Source organism: Arctopsyche grandis, chromosome 6, assembly GCF_051622035.1.
Source record: "Arctopsyche grandis isolate Sample6627 chromosome 6, ASM5162203v2, whole genome shotgun sequence".
Classification (NCBI taxonomy): domain Eukaryota; kingdom Metazoa; phylum Arthropoda; class Insecta; order Trichoptera; family Hydropsychidae; genus Arctopsyche; species Arctopsyche grandis.
The window spans coordinates 19,741,500-19,762,277 of record NC_135360.1 but is presented as its reverse complement, the minus strand read 5'-3'; the positions used below and the strand labels follow the sequence as shown (position 1 = coordinate 19,762,277).

The following is a 20,778-nucleotide window of genomic DNA, read 5'->3' as shown; positions in this document are numbered from 1 at the left end:
CATCATTCTTGGTGATTTTAATGCCAAAGTCGGTAATAATAGCAACATTGATAACATAGTAGGTAAATATGGATTGGGTATTCAAAATGAGAGAGGAGAGAAACTTATAAGTTTCTGCATTGAAAATAAAATGTCCATTATGAATACTTGGTTTCAACATCATCCTAGGCGATTGTACACTTGGATATCTCCTGGGGATCGTCACCGCAACCAAATCGATTATGTATTAATAAATTCTAGATGGAAATCATCGATACGTAACGTCAAAACATATCCAGGTGCAGATTGCGGATCGGACCATAACTTACTTGTTGCTAAATTTCGACTGAAATTGAAAATGATTAAAAGACATCAAAATAAAGCAATTAAACTCACCAATGATGATGTAATTAATTTTGGCAATGTAATCAGAGAAAAAGATGCAGAATTCCAAATAAATCCTAATGTAGATGTAGAAGAGTCTTGGAAAATTTTTAAAGATCTCATAATTCGGTATGCCAGAAAACATCAAACACCGCAAAATGAACATCGTAAGTCTTTTATCTCTGATTCAACTTGGGTTAAGATAAAAGAACGTAAAAGACTTAAACAAACTGGCATAACATCGACAGAATATCTTGAAAGGTATGCAATATTACATAAAGATATTCAAAGGAGTTGTAGGCGGGATAAAGCTAAATATATAAATGACATATGTGAGGAGATAGAAAAACACGCATTAAAGAATCAGGCAAGGGATATTTTTCACAAAGTAAAAATCGTCACTCAAAAATTTTCACCCAAAACTTGGACAATAGATGATCAATTTGGAAACACGCTTACAGATATTGATGTGATACTCAACCGATGGAAAGAATACTGTTCGGAATTGTACAGTGGTAGTTCGTCGACCTCAATTGTTTCCCTAATTGATGATGTCAGGGAGCCTGACATCTTGACATCTGAAGTTGTAAATGCCATAAAGAAACTGAAATGTAAAAAGTCTCCTGGCAGCGATGGTATACAAGCTGAACTTCTGAAAGAGCTTGGTGAAACTGCGATAAAGGCGCTATGTAATATGTGCAACAAGATCTGGGTAAACGGAGTATGGCCGAAAGATTGGGTCAATTCAATATTCATTCCCTTACACAAGAAAGGATCTACAAAAAAATGCGAGAATTACAGGACCTTAGCCTTAATATCGCACTCTAGTAAAGTATTGCTGTATATAATTAAAGATCGTTTGAGCAGTTACCTTGGATGGCAAATACCGAACGAACAAGCAGGGTTTGTAAAAGGCAAAGGGACGAGGGAACAAATACTGAATATACGTCAACTCATTGAAAAATGTCGGGAGTTTCAAACTCCAGCCGTTCTTTGTTTTATAGACTATAAAAAAGCTTTTGACTTTGTGAACTGGGACTATCTGTGGAAAGTTCTACTGGACATGGGAGTCCCCATGCATCTTGTAAAAATAATACATAACTTGTATAATGATAACAATGCAGTAGTTCGAATCAATTCGCTAAACTCGACAAATTTTCGAGTACAACGTGGAGTAAGGCAAGGGTGTATATTATCTCCAGACCTATTTAATATATATGGAGAGTATATAATGCGTAGAGCACTGGATGGTTGGAAGGGTGGAGTGTCCATTGGTGGAAAAAAACTATCCAATCTTCGGTATGCGGATGACACAACGCTCATAGCTAATAATCATGAAGAAATGGCCGAACTGATCCGTCGTGTTGAGACAGAGAGTAATGGGGGACGCGACAATTGGTGCAAGGCCAAAATGTTCAACGACAAAATGTACCCGAAAATTAGTGCACTGACAAAATGTACCCGCGACAAAATGTACCCGCGACAAAATGTACCCGCGACAAAATGTTCAAAAATGTTCAAAAATCCTAAATTATCCTATTTTAATGGCAAAAGTAACTTTTTATTGTATTATATTTATCGATGTATATGGTACTTTTTATCGTATAGATCGCGGATGTTATTAAATTATTATAAATTAAAGGTGTTCTCAACCGTACCAACATATACTTATTTAAATTGAACAATTACATTTTAAGCGAATGTCATTGTGACTCATTGAATATCATTTTAAGATGTCATTGAATTAGTATAAATGACAGGGGTTCCCAACCGTATCCAATATTTACGTATTTAAATTGAAAAAAAAAACTTTCCGAGCGTATGAACTGCAGATTACATTGCATTAGTTTATATGGCAGGGCTTCTCAACCGTCTCCAAAATTTACTTTATTTCAAATGAATAATTTACTTTTTATCGTACACATCGCGGGCGTTATTAAATTAGTATAAATGACAGGGGTTCTCAACCGTATCCAATATTTACGTATTTAAATTGAAAAAAAAAACTTTCTGAGCGTATGAACTGCAGATTACATTGCATTAGTTTATATGGCAGGGCTTCTCAACCGTCTCCAAAATTTTCTTTATTTCAAATGAATAATTTACTTTTTATCGTACACATCGCGGGCGTTATTAAATTAGTATAAATGACAGGGGTTCTCAACCGTATCCAATATTTACGTATTTAAATTGAAAAAAAAAACTTTCTGAGCGTATGAACTGCAGATTACATTGCATTAGTTTATATGGCAGGGCTTCTCAACCGTCTCCAAAATTTTCTTTATTTCAAATGAATAATTTACTTTTTATCGTACACATCGCGGGCGTTATTAAATTAGTATAAATGACAGGGGTTCTCAACCGTATCCAATATTTACGTATTTAAATTGAAAAAAAAAACTTTCTGAGCGTATGAACTGCAGATTACATTGCATTAGTTTATATGGCAGGGCTTCTCAACCGACTCCAAAATTTACTTTATTTCAAATGAATAATTTACTTTTTATCGTACACATCGCGGGCGTTATTAAATTAGTATAAATGACAGGGGTTCTCAACCGTATCCAATATTTACGTATTTAAATTGAAAAAAAAAAAAAAACTTTCTAAGCGTATGAACTGCAGATTACATTGCATTAGTTTATATGGCAGGGCTTCTCAACCGACTCCAAAATTTACTTTATTTCAAATGAATAATTTACTTTTTATCGTACACATCGCGGGCGTTATTAAATTAGTATAAATGACAGGGGTTCTCAACCGTATCCAATATTTACGTATTTAAATTGAAAAAAAAAACTTTCTGAGCGTATGAACTGCAGATTACATTGCATTAGTTTATATGGCAGGGCTTCTCAACCGTCTCCAAAATTTTCTTTATTTCAAATGAATAATTTACTTTTTATCGTACACATCGCGGGCGTTATTAAATTAGTATGAATGACAGGGGTTCTCAACCGTATCCAATTTTTTCTTATTTAAATTGAAAAAAAAAAGTTTTTATGCGTATAGCAGATGTCAATGAATTAGTTTAAATGTCAGGGGTTCTAAACCGTATCCAATGTTTACTTATTTAAATTGAAAAAATTACTTTTAAAGCGTATGTCATTGAATTAGTTTAACACCCTCACAGAGGTGCGAAGACCTCTGTGAGGGACAGTACATATAAGATAATTATAAATTTTAGTGTTATTTAGAGTTAAGTAATTAAGATGTATTTTTAAAATTAGCTTTATAGCTAAGATAATATATAAATAAATAAACGTTGAACGCCACGTTTTATTTTGATAAAACAGTTCCCAGCCAGCGGTCACGTGTACTTCGAGTTTTAACATTGAATGTGACCTTTACGGCGTCTCTAAATCAAATTCACATAATTTTTTCCAAAATTTTGTTTAAAATGCAATTATTTTATTTCTTCTGCAAATAAGTCTTCTAGTGTACATTCGCAAGCTATATGTATAATGAAAGTTTTTTTTAAACTTAATATTTCATTATACAATTATAAGGCAAGAATATCAAATATTAGTTTAGATAAATTTAATGTATTATTTTACAGTCAAGTCTTGAATTACGACTATTCGGATTAACGATGGAGAGATTTTACTTAGTGTTTAGCAAAAAACAAATGTATGAATCGGACATTGTATTGTAGAAAAAAGGAGGTATGTAAAAAAGGCAGACATTAGAAATTTACAGCTAAAATTATTTTTACATACCTCCTTTATGTTTCACATTAATATTGCATCATTTACAACTAACTATTATGCGTAAGGGTTGCATACAAAATTTAATTTTGACATGTAAAAGACAATTAAAATGTAAATGTAAAAAAAATCACGCGCGTTGAATGGAGATGGCAAAACAATAATATATTTTGAAATTAGTTCTATGATTGACAGATGAATTGTCTACACAAATGGACGAAAATATGTAAAAAGACAAATGGGTTATAAAATTTTACTACCCTCATGTTAGAGGCTATTGAATGCATTTTTTTCTTTGCGTAAAACCCTAGGACAATAGGCAAATGGTGGGTTCGAAATCTCTTCAATGTCCTCTTCAACGTCGGTTTGTAGCAATGGAATAATAATTTTTAGCTATTCACAGTTGATAAGCTCGATCACATTTATTATAGAAAAATATACATATATGTATGTAATTAATTTATAATTACTCTGGTATTATAAAGTTCTAATAAGGTTATCAAGTTAACAATACCAAGTTATATATAAAATTTAGTAAGTATCTGTCAACCGGAAGTGGCAGTTTACTTTTGTACGATTTTTCTTCCACTATTTTTTTCGACCCCTTAAACATGTGTTTTCGTCACAAAAAATTCAAGTATAATTCTTGTAGCAATGTGATGAAAAGAAAAAAAAATTATTAAATTTTATAAACCGGAAGTGGGTTTTTTTCTCTTAGAAAGGTTGAAAATGTTGTGCCCACTACTCTGTCCACACCCCTGAACGTATTAAGCTGAAAATTTATATTTCTATCCTTTATGTACTAACTTAGAGCTGGTAGGGTTTTGGTCAGAATTTGTAAACCGGAAGTAGTATTTTTTTTTAAAACAATATTTCATTATTTTATTTTGACCCTTAAAATTATTTTTATTTTCTTGATATTTAATGAGTATAATACTGATAGTGATTTTTAGTAATAAAACAAAATCTGAACAAAATCTGACAACCGGAAGTAGAACTTTTTTTGTTTTGTGCAAGTTTCCATACATTTGCGCTCAATTTGTATCGCTATCATAGTCATCAGTTCAATATCGAATTTTGTTTTGTTACCTTCTTATATTCCTCAAATACAAAGATAAAGTCATCGGTTGGTCACACCCGAATTTTTTTTAGTAAAAAAAAAACCGAGGGGGGGGGTCGTAAAAATTAAACACCGACCTGGTTCTTTTTAATTTAGCACTAACAGCACCCTGAGCTTCAATGAATATACATAGAAAAAACCTTATCTTGCAATATGCAAACCGCACTTGACCAGTTTACGAAAAATTATTTTATAGGCTTTAAAATTATGGCAAATAAGCTAGAACCACAATATTTATCAAGAAGACTATCTTTCAAGCAATGTATTATAGTTTTCAACCATAATTAATTTTGTTTTTAAGGTCATTCCGTAGTCCGGTTTTGTGTTACATTGGCATTTTAGGATGGACTGTACATATGTTAATAGATAATTAATATATCAATAATTTATATGAATATTAAAACATGGAAATGTCTAGTATCTTATTTTTATTATATACTGATAATGATGAATTTTTAAATAATTACATTTATTATTTATTACGTATTCACTCCTTTGTAAATCAAATTCAACTTTTTGCTAATCAAATTCACCCGTTGAGAAAAAAAAATGCATGGTTAAAATAAAATGATTGTAAATCGAATTTTATTTTTCAGCTCAAAAGAACCTATTGTCTTCGAAGTATTGAAGCGCATATGCTTCGACCAAATCTTTTTCTAGGAATCTTAACATTTTTTATGTAGTTAGGGTTGGTAAAATAATTTTCCCAATGTAATTAACCTCAAAATACATGAGGAAATCATCGACCTTCTGTTGGATTTCTCGTTCTTGTGCCAATAGCCATGGGTTGAGAATTTGGAGGAGTTCCTCCCAGCTTTCGACTACATTTTCTGGAGGAACAAATGCTAATGCCAATACCATTTTAAATTTAATTGCATTTTCCTGATTATCGTAAAATTCAGATAATCCCAATTCCTGGATTTTTCTGTAGGTACTTTGGGACAGATGGAAAAAGCAACCCGTTACTTGCGCATTTGGCCATATGTCAGACGTGAACCTCGTGTAGCTTCCATAGACATATGGAATGTTCGAGACCGAATATTACATAATTATGGAAAAACGGACAACGAAGTGGAAGGCTTCCATATGAAAGTTGGCTATACAATTAGAGCCCAATTTCCAAACCTGTGGAAGTTCTTGAAAGCCCTTCAAGGTCTCCAAGCCAAAACCGAGAAGTTAGTACAAGAACTAAACTCCGGAGTTATTATCGAAACTGTGTTTACCGAAACACTCTGTTCTAGCAATTTTTCGCATGGACACCTTCTTCGCTTTCAAATACGCAGCAATTAAAGTTTTTTTTCGGCGGAAATATCCCTGCAGCGACCAATTTCTGAAGAATCGATATTGTTAATTTAAAAATTCAAAATTAAATATTAAATCCATCAATTTTATAAAATAAAAACTATTAAACCCATAATTACCCTTAGAACAATCATACAGCAAAAGGTCTCAGCTGAGCATGATCTTTTCAATGTTTGAAAGCATTTGACGCACAATGAACAAAGGCGAACCCTTAGCAGGTATATTACGGGTTTTTTGTACCTTAGTCTGTTTTATTTTGCATACATACAAGATAACTGTATTTTGTACATAGTTAAAGAGAATTACGTTTTTTTACCAATATACAGAAGAAATAACTAAGATAAATTTACAAATAACGAAGTGATGATTAGAACAAACACGTATGTCGCAAAATTCACAAGCGTTCCGTTTTATGCTGCTGGTGGATATATATATATATATATATATATATATATATATATATATATATATATATATATATATATATATATATATATATATATATATATATATATATATATATATATATATATATATATATATATATTTATATATATATATATATATACATATAATTCAATGACATCTCCAATACGATTAAAAAGTTTTTTTTTTCAATTTAAATACGTAAATATTGGATACGGTTGAGAAACCCTGTCATTTATACTAATTTAATAACGCCCGCGATGTGTACGATAAAAAGTAAATTATTCATTTGAAATAAAGAAAAAATTTTGGAGACGGTTGAGAAGCCCTGCCATATAAACTAATGCAATGTAATCTGCAGTTCATACGCTCAGAAAGTTTTTTTTTTCAATTTAAATACGTAAATATTGGATACGGTTGAGAACCCCTGTCATTTATACTAATTTAATAACGCCCGCGATGTGTACGATAAAAAGTAAATTATTCATTTGAAATAAAGTAAATTTTGGAGACGGTTGAGAAGCCCTGCCATATAAACTAATGCAATGTAATCTGGAGTTCATACGCTCGGAAAGTTTTTTTTTTCAATTTAAATACGTAAATATTGGATACGGTTGAGAACCCCTGTCATTTATACTAATTTAATAACGCCCGCGATGTGTACGATAAAAAGTAAATTATTCATTTGAAATAAAGAAAATTTTGGAGACGGTTGAGAAGCCCTGCCATATAAACTAATGCAATGTAATCTGCAGTTCATACGCTTAGAAAGTTTTTTTTTTTTTTTCAATTTAAATACGTAAATATTGGATACGGTTGAGAACCCCTGTCATTTATACTAATTTAATAACGCCCGCGATGTGTACGATAAAAAGTAAATTATTCATTTGAAATAAAGTAAATTTTGGAGTCGGTTGAGAAGCCCTGCCATATAAACTAATGCAATGTAATCTGCAGTTCATACGCTCAGAAAGTTTTTTTTTTCAATTTAAATACGTAAATATTGGATACGGTTGAGAACCCCTGTCATTTATACTAATTTAATAACGCCCGCGATGTGTACGATAAAAAGTAAATTATTCATTTGAAATAAAGAAAATTTTGGAGACGGTTGAGAAGCCCTGCCATATAAACTAATGCAATGTAATCTGCAGTTCATACGCTCAGAAAGTTTTTTTTTTCAATTTAAATACGTAAATATTGGATACGGTTGAGAACCCCTGTCATTTATACTAATTTAATAACGCCCGCGATGTGTACGATAAAAAGTAAATTATTCATTTGAAATAAAGAAAATTTTGGAGACGGTTGAGAAGCCCTGCCATATAAACTAATGCAATGTAATCTGCAGTTCATACGCTCAGAAAGTTTTTTTTTTCAATTTAAATACGTAAATATTGGATACGGTTGAGAACCCCTGTCATTTATACTAATTTAATAACGCCCGCGATGTGTACGATAAAAAGTAAATTATTCATTTGAAATAAAGTAAATTTTGGAGTCGGTTGAGAAGCCCTGCCATATAAACTAATGCAATGTAATCTGCAGTTCATACGCTTAGAAAGTTTTTTTTTTTTTTCAATTTAAATACGTAAATATTGGATACGGTTGAGAACCCCTGTCATTTATACTAATTTAATAACGCCCGCGATGTGTACGATAAAAAGTAAATTATTCATTTGAAATAAAGTTAATTTTGGAGACGGTTGAGAAGCCCTGCCATATAAACTAATGCAATGTAATCTGCAGTTCATACGCTTAGAAAGTTTTTTTTTTCAATTTAAATACGTAAATATTGGATACGGTTGAACATTTTGAACATTTTTGAACATTTTGTCGCTTAAACATTTTGTCGCGGGTACATTTTGTCGCGGGTACATTTTGTCGCGGGTACATTTTGTCAGTGCACTAATTTTCGGGTACATTTTGTCGTTGAACATTTTGGACTTGCACCAATTGTCGTGTAACCGAGTAATGTGCTTGGCCTCCAGATAAACCGCCCCAAAACAAAAATTATGATAATTGACCGTCACCAACAGCTGCAAAACAACAACTCAGCTTTAAACGGTATAGATGTGGTTGATAATTTTGTCTATCTGGGGTCACTCATATCTAACAACGGCGGCAGCGAATTGGAAATACGGCGCCGGATTACATTAGCAAAATCGGCAATGTCACAACTAACGAAGATTTGGAAGAATAGAGCCATTACAACTGCTGTCAAAATCCGTCTCGTGAAGAGTCTCGTTTTTTCTGTCTGCCTTTATGGTGTCGAGACGTGGACCATGAAGGCGGCGGATAGACGGAGAATCGATGCCTTCGAGATGTGGTCCTGGAGACGGCTACTGCGCGTGCCTTGGACCGACAAACGCACGAATGTGTCTATTCTTGAAGAATTGAAAATCAAGGATAGATTGTCAACAATATGCCTGAAACGTATATTGCAGTTCTTCGGCCACATTGCACGAAGAGGTGAGGAGAGCCTGGAGCGGTTGGTTGTGGTTGGTAGCGTCGAAGGCAGAAGAGCCAGAGGCAGATCCCCCGCACGCTGGACTGACCAAGTATCTGCAGCGACGGGCGCTTCCACGGTAGCAAGTCTTCGCCTGGCCGAATTTAGAACTGAATGGAGGCAGCTGGTTGACCGCACATCATAGTCACGATCCTCAGTGATGAGGGAACCGACAGCAATAGTGGGTAGGATATGGTTTTGTCAATTTGATGAGGAACCGTTTCAACAAAGAAATCAGATAAATTGGCAAACTCTGATAGAAAACTATCTACTTCTCACAAATATTCAAGTCTGACCAGCAGCACTACAGATAATACTCGTAATAAATTATTTTTCCAAAGAGGTCAACCCAGGGCTTGAACCGTGGAATCTTTCGGTGGTTAGCATTAAATAAACCACCGAGCTATACTGCTGACTTTGAATTTTATTTTTATTTTATATAGATATACAACAGGAAGACTTGACAGGAAGACCCCAATGCGCCTTTCTAGACAATTAATTACAAACAATACAGCATTTTTATTACATAAATCACTGTATTTCGAGAGGCTGAAGAGCACGAAATTAACAATTAATTAATTATTGAATTAATCCATTGATACATCTATGGATTTACACCGGTACATAAATTTCTACACATTGTACACAAATCAAATTCAGATATTTGTGACAGCAGGTAGGATGATTTTTGCCAATTTTGAGGAATCGTTACATCAGTGATCAGATAAAATTGGCAAACTCTGATAAGAAACGATCAACTTCACAAATATCCAAGTCTAACCAGCAGTATTAAAGATTAGCCCGGGATCGAACTCAATAATCACTTGGTGCTAAACATACACGCTACCACTGAGCCATACTGCTGGCTGAATTGAATTGAATTGAATCTCAATTTCTTATTGGGGCTCGCCGAATGATCGAATCAACAGAATCCGATGGAAATTCCGGTAATTTTTTAGTCGCATCGTACTTACATTATATAAGGAGGTGTGAATTGAAGTTGGCCGCAGAGTGAAGAAGATATATCGAATTGTCTGAAGCGAAAAACAAAAGCAACCGGTCTGTTGTGCGAACTCGTTCCGAACAAAACCGGTCAAGTAGCCTACGTTTAATTGCTAGAGAGCGGATTTTCACAATGGCGAGAGGAAAACTTTCACGTCCGATGGATGGATGAGCTTTCCACGAAAAGCTGTGTTGTTCAAAAGACTAATTTCCACCTGAAGCACAACGCACTTTTGTGCCGGTCGATAAGCCCGACTTTGAACTAATTGAATGAACAGTATCGATGCGTTGAAAGTTTCACGCTGAAAAACTTGGCAGGAAATTTCAATACAATAGCACCACCTATTGTGTGCGCGAGTAGACTTCGCCGTAATGAAGATGGATTCAGCATAGGACTTGGCTCACTTTTTAAACAGAATTACACTCGCTTTAAATACACGCCTACGTCCAGATGGGTGTAACGGGCATATTCAGCTGTTATAGTTTCACAAAAAAAGCGGAAAAAAAGTGTTCGTCGAGATATTCTCTTTTTCAGCAGCTGGCCACCGTTCTCGGTAATTGCTTTTGTAAATTTATAGAAGCGATTCGCGAGCTTTGTTGCGCAATTTCAACTGTTTCAACTTTTCAGCAATAGAAAATTCCAGTTGGTGGAACACTCACTGTATTCACTTTATGAGGATTAGGTTAATGTGCACAATTAATACATATATACATACCTGACACTTTTAATTTTACTCTGAATCGTTGAACAGTTGCATCAATCTAATATATAATTTCGAAAGAGACTTTGTAAGTATGTAAGAAAATGTGTAATGTTGGTTCGTAAATCCGTGACGTCATCGAACAAATGAATATTCAAATAAATTTAAATAAAATAAAAGTATTCAAACAAATTTAATAAAATGTTTACTATTAAATTGGCCATGTTTAAGCGGTTTATATTACAAATGCCGAGCGAAGCCGGGTAAAAGCACTAGTAAATTATAAAATAGTCATTTGTACATTTTACAATACTTGAAATTAAATTTACTTACTATAATATCATTTTTACTGTAATACAAAAATAATCTTGGACAAGTACAAAATATGAATCCATATCGTTCGTCTGTTATATGTATTTCAGTTTTTAAGTATTGACTCTCTGTAAACTGTCCAAACATGTATGTGGTTGTAAAATTTTACATATCATCTATGTATATATGTATATAAGAATCAATGTTTGTCTGTCTGTTTGTCTGTTTGTTTGCCTGTCTGTTTGTCTGTCTGTTTGTCTATCTGTTTGTCTGTCACGTATACGTTCCTATACCATTCAACCGATTGCGATGAAACTTACAGGAGTTATTGTGTGTATGCCCGCGATGGTTTCTGTAAAAAAATCGCCCAAAAACGGGAAGGGAAATGGGAAAAACGGGAATGAGTGGCATTGCAACGTAATAATTTCAAATGTGTTCGCGACTTCGCCACTCTCAGGATGAGATGGGCCTCCCGACGTTATCGTGCCTCTGTATCGTCAAATTATATTCTTGCTGCAGTGATCACTGTATGTATATTCTATGGGTGGAACTGCTACACCAACCACCATAAATTATTTGTTAATTGATTATTTATTTATTATTGTTCATATGTGCATATTTATTATCATCGTCATTATTATAATATATATTTTATAATTTGTACTATATATATATATATATGTATATATTGCTCATATGGATGATAGGGATAGCACTATTTTCCCTATCATCTGGTATAAAAAAAATATTATTATTAAATATAAAGGCTGTATATACTTATACTTTATACTTATACGTATATAAAGTCATACTTTATATACGTATAAGTAGGTAAAAAAGAAAAAAGAGGTTCTTGTGAGCGACACTCCCCTTATAAAGCATTTCTTGTCGAGAGCCAAGTAGATCGTAGGAAGGCTCGTCACGTAATCCGTCCACTGTTCTCCTGCAAAGCCTCCAATAATGACTGCACACTGCACTCTGCACCAGCATGCCATTGGGAATTCAACAGAAAATGCCCCTAGCCTAATATACACATCCTCACTTTCGCAATAATCGGTATATTTCCTGTACAGAATCCTAGTACGTTCTCATTTACATATATTTCAATTCAATGAAGGGAAGCGCAAAGCGTTAACCTTGATATGATTTAATAGCTATTTGGAAACTTGTAAATGTTGTTGTTTTCAATTCAAAACCGAATACACTATGACTTGAGTATATTTATGTAAATCTTAAGTATATTATTTCAATGCCAATTAAAATAATTATGTATGGGCATATTAAGACTGAAGAGCTTTTCAAAATGTAGTCAATCTATTATTATTTTTAACTTGTGGTTTTATCCGGCTTCGCTCTGTATTTATTTCTTTAAATATAAACTGCTTAAACTTGGCTAATCTAATACTAGTACTTCATTCGTTTTTTTATTACTTTTATGAATCGAAAATAAACATTAGCGACAGCCACTCAGAAATAAATTAGACACACAATGAATGGTTTTATAATATATGTATTATAAGGGAACTGGAACTAAAAAAATAATCCTGATCCAGGACTGAAAAAAGAAACCGGATCCGGAACTGAAAAAGGAATCCGGAACTGGAACTGAAAAAGGATTCCGAATCTGGAAATTAAAAAGGAATCGGGATCCGGAACTGAAATCCGAATCAAAATGGAAATTGGAATTGAAATCGGTATCGAAATCGAAAAATTTTTTTTCGATAATGTCACGGATTTTGCTACCCAAACTTTACATACAAACTTAAATTAAACCTTACATACAAAGTCTCTTTCGAAATTATATATTAACTAGCTGTATTACCCGGCTTCGCTCGGTATTTGTAATATAAACCGCTTAAACATGACTAATGTAATAGTAAACATTTTATTTAATTTATTTGAATAGTTTTATTTTATATACATTTATTTTTATTTTTTATTTTTATTCTATTAATTGAAAAATCAACAGACAGGATGTACAGAGATAGGTATAAAAAAAACAAAAAGTAAATAAATAATATATGTAACATCCGAGTCCAATAATAGATTTTTACAAAAATGAAAAAGATAAATATAAGGAAAACAAATTAAAAAGTAAAGAATAAAGGCATGACAAAATATGTAGTACATTGCATAATTAAACTATAGTATTAAAATATTTGGAAAAGGTTATAAGATAGAATATAAGAAGAAATTGAAATTTACAAATATAAAAAACAAATGAAAAAGGTAAATACAAAATAAACAAATGAAAAGGAAAAGAATGAAAGCTATAATATGATTAAATAGCACATTACATAACTAAACTAAAGTATAAAAATAATGGAAATATTGGAAAAATAGAATAGAAGAAAAAATGAATCAATCGGTCAAGATTCTCTTGATGTTAGACCTGAATTGATGTAGGGAAATACCAAACAGATCAACCTCATTCAGCTCTCCGTTAAACATACGATAAACGCGCTGCAGATAAAAATATTTTTGGGAATTAGTATTTAAAGAATCAAGTGAAAAGAGTGCAACGCGTCTAGAGTATCGAACTGGGATTCTGAAATTAACCTTATTCAGTAAATCAGAACAATCAAGGAAACCATTTATGAGCTTAAAGAAGAATATAGCATCAGAATGTCGTCGCCTGACAGAAAGATTTATTTATTTGAATACTCATTTTTTTATTTATTTAATTGACTGTCACGAACAAACAAACATACATATATACTGTCTCTTTCGAAATTATATGTATACCAGAATCCGGTGCTTGCGCCCCTGGAGCCTTCGCCCTCAGCGGCACCTGCGCCCTTGGCGCCTTCACCCCCGGGGACTTCGAATCCTTTAATCGAAAAAAATCGAATCGGCGCATATGAATCGAAAAAAAAACTACGAACATAGATAAAGTAATAAATCGATGACGTCACGGATTTACGAACCAACAATACATACATACAAAGTCTCTTTCGAAATTATATATTAGATTAGATTAGATATGAAAGGTATTGGGTAGAAAAGTGAAAAGTCACGTAATTAAAATGTTGTAAAGAAAGCATGCGGCCCAAGAATACGTGACACTTTCAAAATCTTTATATGGTAAAAAAATTATATTCGATAACAATGCAGGAGTTTATGAATGCAAAAAATTTAAATAAAACGATTTTATTAAAAACAAGAAATTTATTATATTAATACTTTTGCGGTTAAAACTTCAATTTTAATTAATTATTATCAGTATAAAGGTAACACTTCGTTTGAACTCCTGTCGTTCCAGTTTTGTTCGGTAGCTTTGCATTGCTGAAATGTTTAAAATAAAATTGAAACGGCTTAGGATATTATGTATTGAATATAAAGCTAAACACTTACTTCTTTCCTTTTGGATTGCCACAATTTCATGGCGACTTTGTGCTTCAAAAATTGTCTGCACCAATCCAGATATATCCTATGATATGATCCGTTCTGCAACGGCTGGGAGCATCTACAAACAAAAATTCCGCATCATTCCACTCCTTAAAGTCCTTATTAATTTCTTGAGAGGCCAATTACGCGAAGGGGGTGGCGGCAGGAAGGTGTTTTATACTCGGGTTCGTGTTCAAATATTTTCTTTTCAGAAGGCGTGAAAGTTTAAGTGAAAACGCTGGACGCTTTTATTTACTTTTCAGACTAATCAACTGCCAAAAAGTACTTTGAATAAACAATTTTACAAGGCTGTGAAAAAATAATTCCAATTTTGCTGTTTTAATTAAAAACGTTGCTCTCTCGTCCACTTTTGCCCCTTTTGTGTTGTTCCGCCTTTTATTCACACTATCGACTCGTTATTTATTGTATTGAAAAAGTCTACGCTTATAACCCATCGTTGACAATTAATCAAAAATATTTTGAGCACGTTTCGTCCTTATAAATGTTTGAGAAACGGCTAAGCGACGCAAAATAAATAAACAACCAAGTTTTCCTCGTATTTTCCGAAGATTTACATAATTGTAACATATTATTTTACGCTGACAAAAAGAGCTAATTTCGTATGCAAAATAAAATACTGTGTATATTATTATACTTGAACGTCCCGACGTTTCTTTTATTATTTTTCACGGAAATATTAATTCAGCTTACATTCCCGAAAAATCTTACTTTATACCTTTTCATAACAGCTCTACACTGCTACTTGAGTATTATTAACAAGAGGGAAAATATTTATATAACATAAAGAAAAGAAAACAATGAGCTGTTATCAAATTTTGTATGGAATGTTATTTACTCAAAAATAAATTTATTTTATAAAATTATCCGCTAATAATTTATATAAAAAAAATCACTAAGCAAATTAATTAAGCAAAAAGTTCACAATGATGTAAAATATAATGCCGAATATTAAATTTAAAAAAAAATACCTAGATAATTTGATAAATTTTTGACGATGTTCTTTTAAATTAATTCTATTATAAACATATATGATTTTATATTTTAATTTTATTTGAATCAATCATGCACACTTGTTATAATAGATAGCTCACAAAGCGACGAGTGTGGCATACAGAATAAGAATTATTATTAATTAATTTATACAGATATACACCCATTTTGTACAGAAGTATTATATAGGTAAGTATTAGGTAAAAGTCTGAATTCTCGACAGGACGGAAACCGCTAGGTCGGAAAGGAGGCTCGGTCGACCCGTTCCTTCCTGTGATTGGCTACTCTTTGCGATGCCAATAGTATTGTCGTGCCCTGAATTAACTCGACTTTTGCTTGATCGAACTATTCATCAATTTTAGAATTAAAAAAGGCTTATATTTTGATACGGAAATGTTCCCAAAGTTTATTAGTTACCTAAAAATTCAGTTAAACAAGATTGCGTTAACCAGCAATGCATATCAGTGGTTTGCACGTAATGCTTTCGATGGGGTGGTCACGGGTTCAATCCCTGGCTTTGTTGATGGTCAGAACTTGGATATGAGACTCCAAGGTCGATCGTTCCATTTCAGAATTTACCAATTTATCGGATTTCATTAGAATTTCGTACTATTTCTCGCAAAATTTGAGTTCTCAGCAACTCATAGTTTGTTGATATTTAAAATTCTGCAAAAAATTGTCCATAGATGTCTCTATGATGATTGTAATGTTTGATGATCGATGTTTCTGGCCTCGGATAATACTTATGTACAATGTTGAGCATAGATGTCGTGTTAATAAAAATTGGTTTGTATCTGTATAAAAATAATTAAATAAATAAAGTATTCACAACTGATTAATAGCTCTTAGAAAGAAATAATATTAGTTTTTAAAATAATCATAAAAAATTTAACATGATAACTACAAAATAAAAAAGAGGTCGCTTATTAGGAGAGGTGCCACTTCCGGTCAACTTTTTACGTCGTAATGATAAGCATTTTAATAACTGATACTACATATGTTTCAGTGGGATAAGGATAAACGGTTTTAAAATCTAAGTTATCTCCAAAATAAACAGAAAAAACATACTAATTAGCGATCGATTTCGGGTTCGAATCAGTCAAAATCTCTAGGTCAAATTTTTGCATGGTCACAAAATTTTTATTTCCCAAACAAATCTATTGTTACTACGTATGTACGTACATGGAACATCATCATCTATTAACGTTATTTAGCACAAAATGTATTTATTATATGTGTATATAAATCCATAAATTATAAATAATAGCGATTCACTTTTCAATCTAAAATGTTAGGAACGAGTTTTCCGAACGACTATCGCAAACTTCGGCAACCGATCGGTTTTTCGGATTGTTTAAATGATTCAAGAAGTTTCTCATTTACTCTGGAATGAATTATTCAAAGAAAACCGCTCCGGGAGGGAGGAGAGTCGCGTCCGGCGACTTTTCCTACCGATAGCCGAGGGAAAATCGGAGATTTTGAAGGCAATTAAAATTTTTCGCCGTCATTCACCGATAGGTACATACATACATAGACATGCCGATATCCTAACCGTCCCCATCGCGGAAATTCTATTCTCGTTTGACTTTTCCAAATTAGCGTTCTTTGAAATTGTTGTAAAATTCAATAGCACTCTGGAAAATCCCACTCCGCATATATTATATACATATTACATATATATATCTGACTTTGACATTTTCCCCTCATATATTGTATTTTAGGAAAAGCGAAAATACGTACCCTTTTTACGCGGGTCACGCCAGAAAAATAAACATTTGCGTTAATACTTAAGACCCGCCCTACATTATTAAATCCCGATGTTAAATTTCATTCTATCCCCTTCAAACCTTTACATTCTTTGCGAAATTTATAAATGAGCATGTATGCCGTATAATACCGCATTAACCTTCCCCGAAGTAAACCAACGCAAGATGATTTATCAGTTGAAATACATACATTCATACATATTATATTTTTTTATTATATAAAATTATAATTTATAGAATGATGCCATTACAGTTGCCCTAAGCAACACACATGGTAAACTTGTACATGTAGCCAGCAGTATGGTTCGGTGGTTGCGTTTATGTTTAGCACCGAGAGATTACTGGGTTCGATACCGTGTTAATCTTTAATACTGCTAGTTAGACTTGGATATTTGTGACTCCAAGTCGATCGTTTCTTATCAGAGTTTGCCAATTTATCTGATTTTCATTGTTGAAACGGTTCCTCAAAATTGGAAAAAATCATCCTACCTGCTGTCACAAATATCTGAATTTTATTTATGTACAATGTGTTAAAATTTATGTACAGGTCTAAATCCATAGATGTCTCAATGGATTAATTAATTAATTAATTAATTGTGCTCTTCAGCCTCTCGAAATATAGTGATTTGTGTAATAAAAATGCTGCAATGTTTGTAATCAATTGTCTAGGAGTATGTATCTATGTAAAAATAATAAAAATATATTTTGAAACTATATTCAAATAGTGGTGACAAATATAAGGTAGATTGGTTTACTAAGCTCGCAAGCTAAGAATATTGAAAGGAAACTGCATATTTGTTGATTGTAGTCTAGGGGCGAAAACACACTGAGTGGTACAGAACGTCATGTCTTTGGCTCAATCTCAATTTTTCCCAAATCGAATTCGTGTGTAGTTGCACGTGCAGAATGCATTTCTCCTACATTTCTTCAGATATGGGATTCACCGTTATCAATCACAGTCAAGCAAGGATAAATACAAGGATAAAATATCACCGAAAACACTCCAGGGGGTGATTTGGGACTGTGTATGGGCTAGGGGTGCTGCCTTTTTACGCATTTTTAAAAGTATCGATAAAAAAACAAGTACCACTTACCATTTAGTGTGTTTTCACCCTTAATCATTTTCAATTCTACCTGCTAATAAATATACAAATCTATCTATCAGTACTACAGAAACATTTGCGAATAAATTATTTTCAATCGAGGTCAAACTAGGGCTTGAATTCGATACCTATCGGTGGTTAGTGTTAACGCAACCTATATACATATGTATATAATAACGCAACCGAGATATACAGCTGGATGTATGTACATACATTACACAGACAATTTAAATTATGTAATAATATTTTTTAGAGTTTACCTTTTCATATAGCTAATAATAAACAAGGTGGAAATTGTGGCATTAAAAAATACGATGTAATAAATATATTAAATTACACAGTCAACCTTTTGAAGGAGGCCTATTCGGTATGGAATATAGGATTCGACAGAACGACAAATCTTTTGTGTGCGAAACGCAAATGTTGTTCGACGGCTCACCTGTCATAATCTATTGTCAAGTTGTAAAGGGCGACTATTCTGTTCCCTTGTCGGCACTCGAACAAACCAGCGTCCCTCAAACCTAAGCCGAGTATGACGAGTCCGTGACTGGCGGTGAATAGGAATCTGTCAGACCTGAAAATATACAATAATTTACGAACAATAAAAGAAACACGAAATAAATAAATAAATTCGCACACGAAACACAAAAGAAAAAATTCGCATAGCCCCCTGAAAGCTTATCCACCGTTTTGTTTCAGCCGGTTCCGTACGTTGCGTACGGATTCATTCAATTATAATCCCTTCGTTTCCACCTCTCTCCTAATGTGAAAAATAGTTTTCCACGAGCGTAAAGGAAATTCGTACGGAAAATATACGTCTCCCCTTATTGCCCCCGGAGAAAAACTGAAGAAAACGCGCTCCCGAAAATTTCTCCTCGTTTCCTATTTTTCAAGAATCCCACTCGGCCGTTTCGGTCGCGCAAAAAAGTAACGGCTACGTCAAAGCACATAAAAAAAGACCTTTAAAGTAAATTAAAACAATGGGTTCATTACCAATTTTACGAGACCGACGTTCATGCTTCGAATACTAAATTATCCAATTTTTTCCCTTGTCTTTCGAATGAGAGAAAGTCGCTCAAAGTTTCCCTCCCTCCGCATCTACCTATTGATATTTGCCTCATTTGAAATAATGATAAAGAGAAACGTCCGTCCTGAAAAAAGCTACCACGATCATTTTTCCCCTACGCCGTAAAATTGTGCCTTTTTTATTATTTATCATGAAATTTTATCAGTAATGAAGCTTTTGATAAATTTCCACTCGTCTATCTTGCACCGAGAAGATTATCCGTATCGCGAATACAGTAAGCTAAACGTACACATAAAATATACCAAACAAAAGCAGCATTATATGGTTGAACATTTTCAGTTTTTCCTGTGCGGCGGAAATTTCACGAAAACAAAGTAAAGTTTCATAATAAATATTTGAGACAATTTCCTGTAATGCGCAGAAAACGACCTCCCGTTGCTCAAAACTATACAACTTAAAACTTTCGAGACCACAAGTAGCAAAAATTTAAACCCAAAAAAAATTCAAGAAACTACTCCTTGAACATAAAAATGTAATATTTCTTCCTACTAATGAGCTCCATGACTATTGTGAACGTTCCTACTGTTATACTACATATATAAAATGATAAATTATTTTATTTGAATATATACAAACTTCACATTATATAATATATTATATATCTGACCTTAATATAAGTTGAATTTTCCCTGTGTCCTTGTTTCGCTTTGACCAAGTGAACTTGGACGACTCAACCACTTCGGGAAGGTCGAAATAGCTGCTCAAAAAAACACTCTGACCATATGTTGCCGACACTTCTTTGGGATGGATGAAATCGTCGCATCCTCTCGTACTCATATTTTCGACGTCCTGAAAGAGTCTAACAAAGAAAAAACCGTAATATATTAATACAAAAGTAATAACGTCTTTTTCGCGAAAGATATTTCTATATAAAAAATGTAATTTTACGCATTACGTTTCACACCATTAAGCCGAACATAATACGGACCGTCTTAAAATATGTATACATACTTATATGTATGTACATGGAAGGAAGAGACAA

The 20,778-nt window shown here is 33.1% G+C and overlaps 1 protein-coding gene across 1 annotated transcript in view; it reads right to left on the bottom strand.

Annotated features, from left to right (window-relative positions):
• Nucleotides 1-14,597: 14,597 nt before the first annotated feature.
• The window catches only part of LOC143913114 (semaphorin-2A-like), a 59,079-nt gene continuing 52,898 nt past the window's right edge, over nt 14,598-20,778 (bottom strand). The window contains exons 11-14 of the mRNA XM_077432717.1: nt 20,404-20,595; nt 19,149-19,283; nt 14,797-14,908; nt 14,598-14,727 (exon numbers count right to left, since the gene is read on the bottom strand). Coding sequence (XP_077288843.1) covers nt 14,662-14,727; nt 14,797-14,908; nt 19,149-19,283; nt 20,404-20,595 — 505 coding nt within the window. The 3' untranslated portion in view covers nt 14,598-14,661. The remainder of the gene's footprint in view (nt 14,728-14,796; nt 14,909-19,148; nt 19,284-20,403; nt 20,596-20,778) is intronic.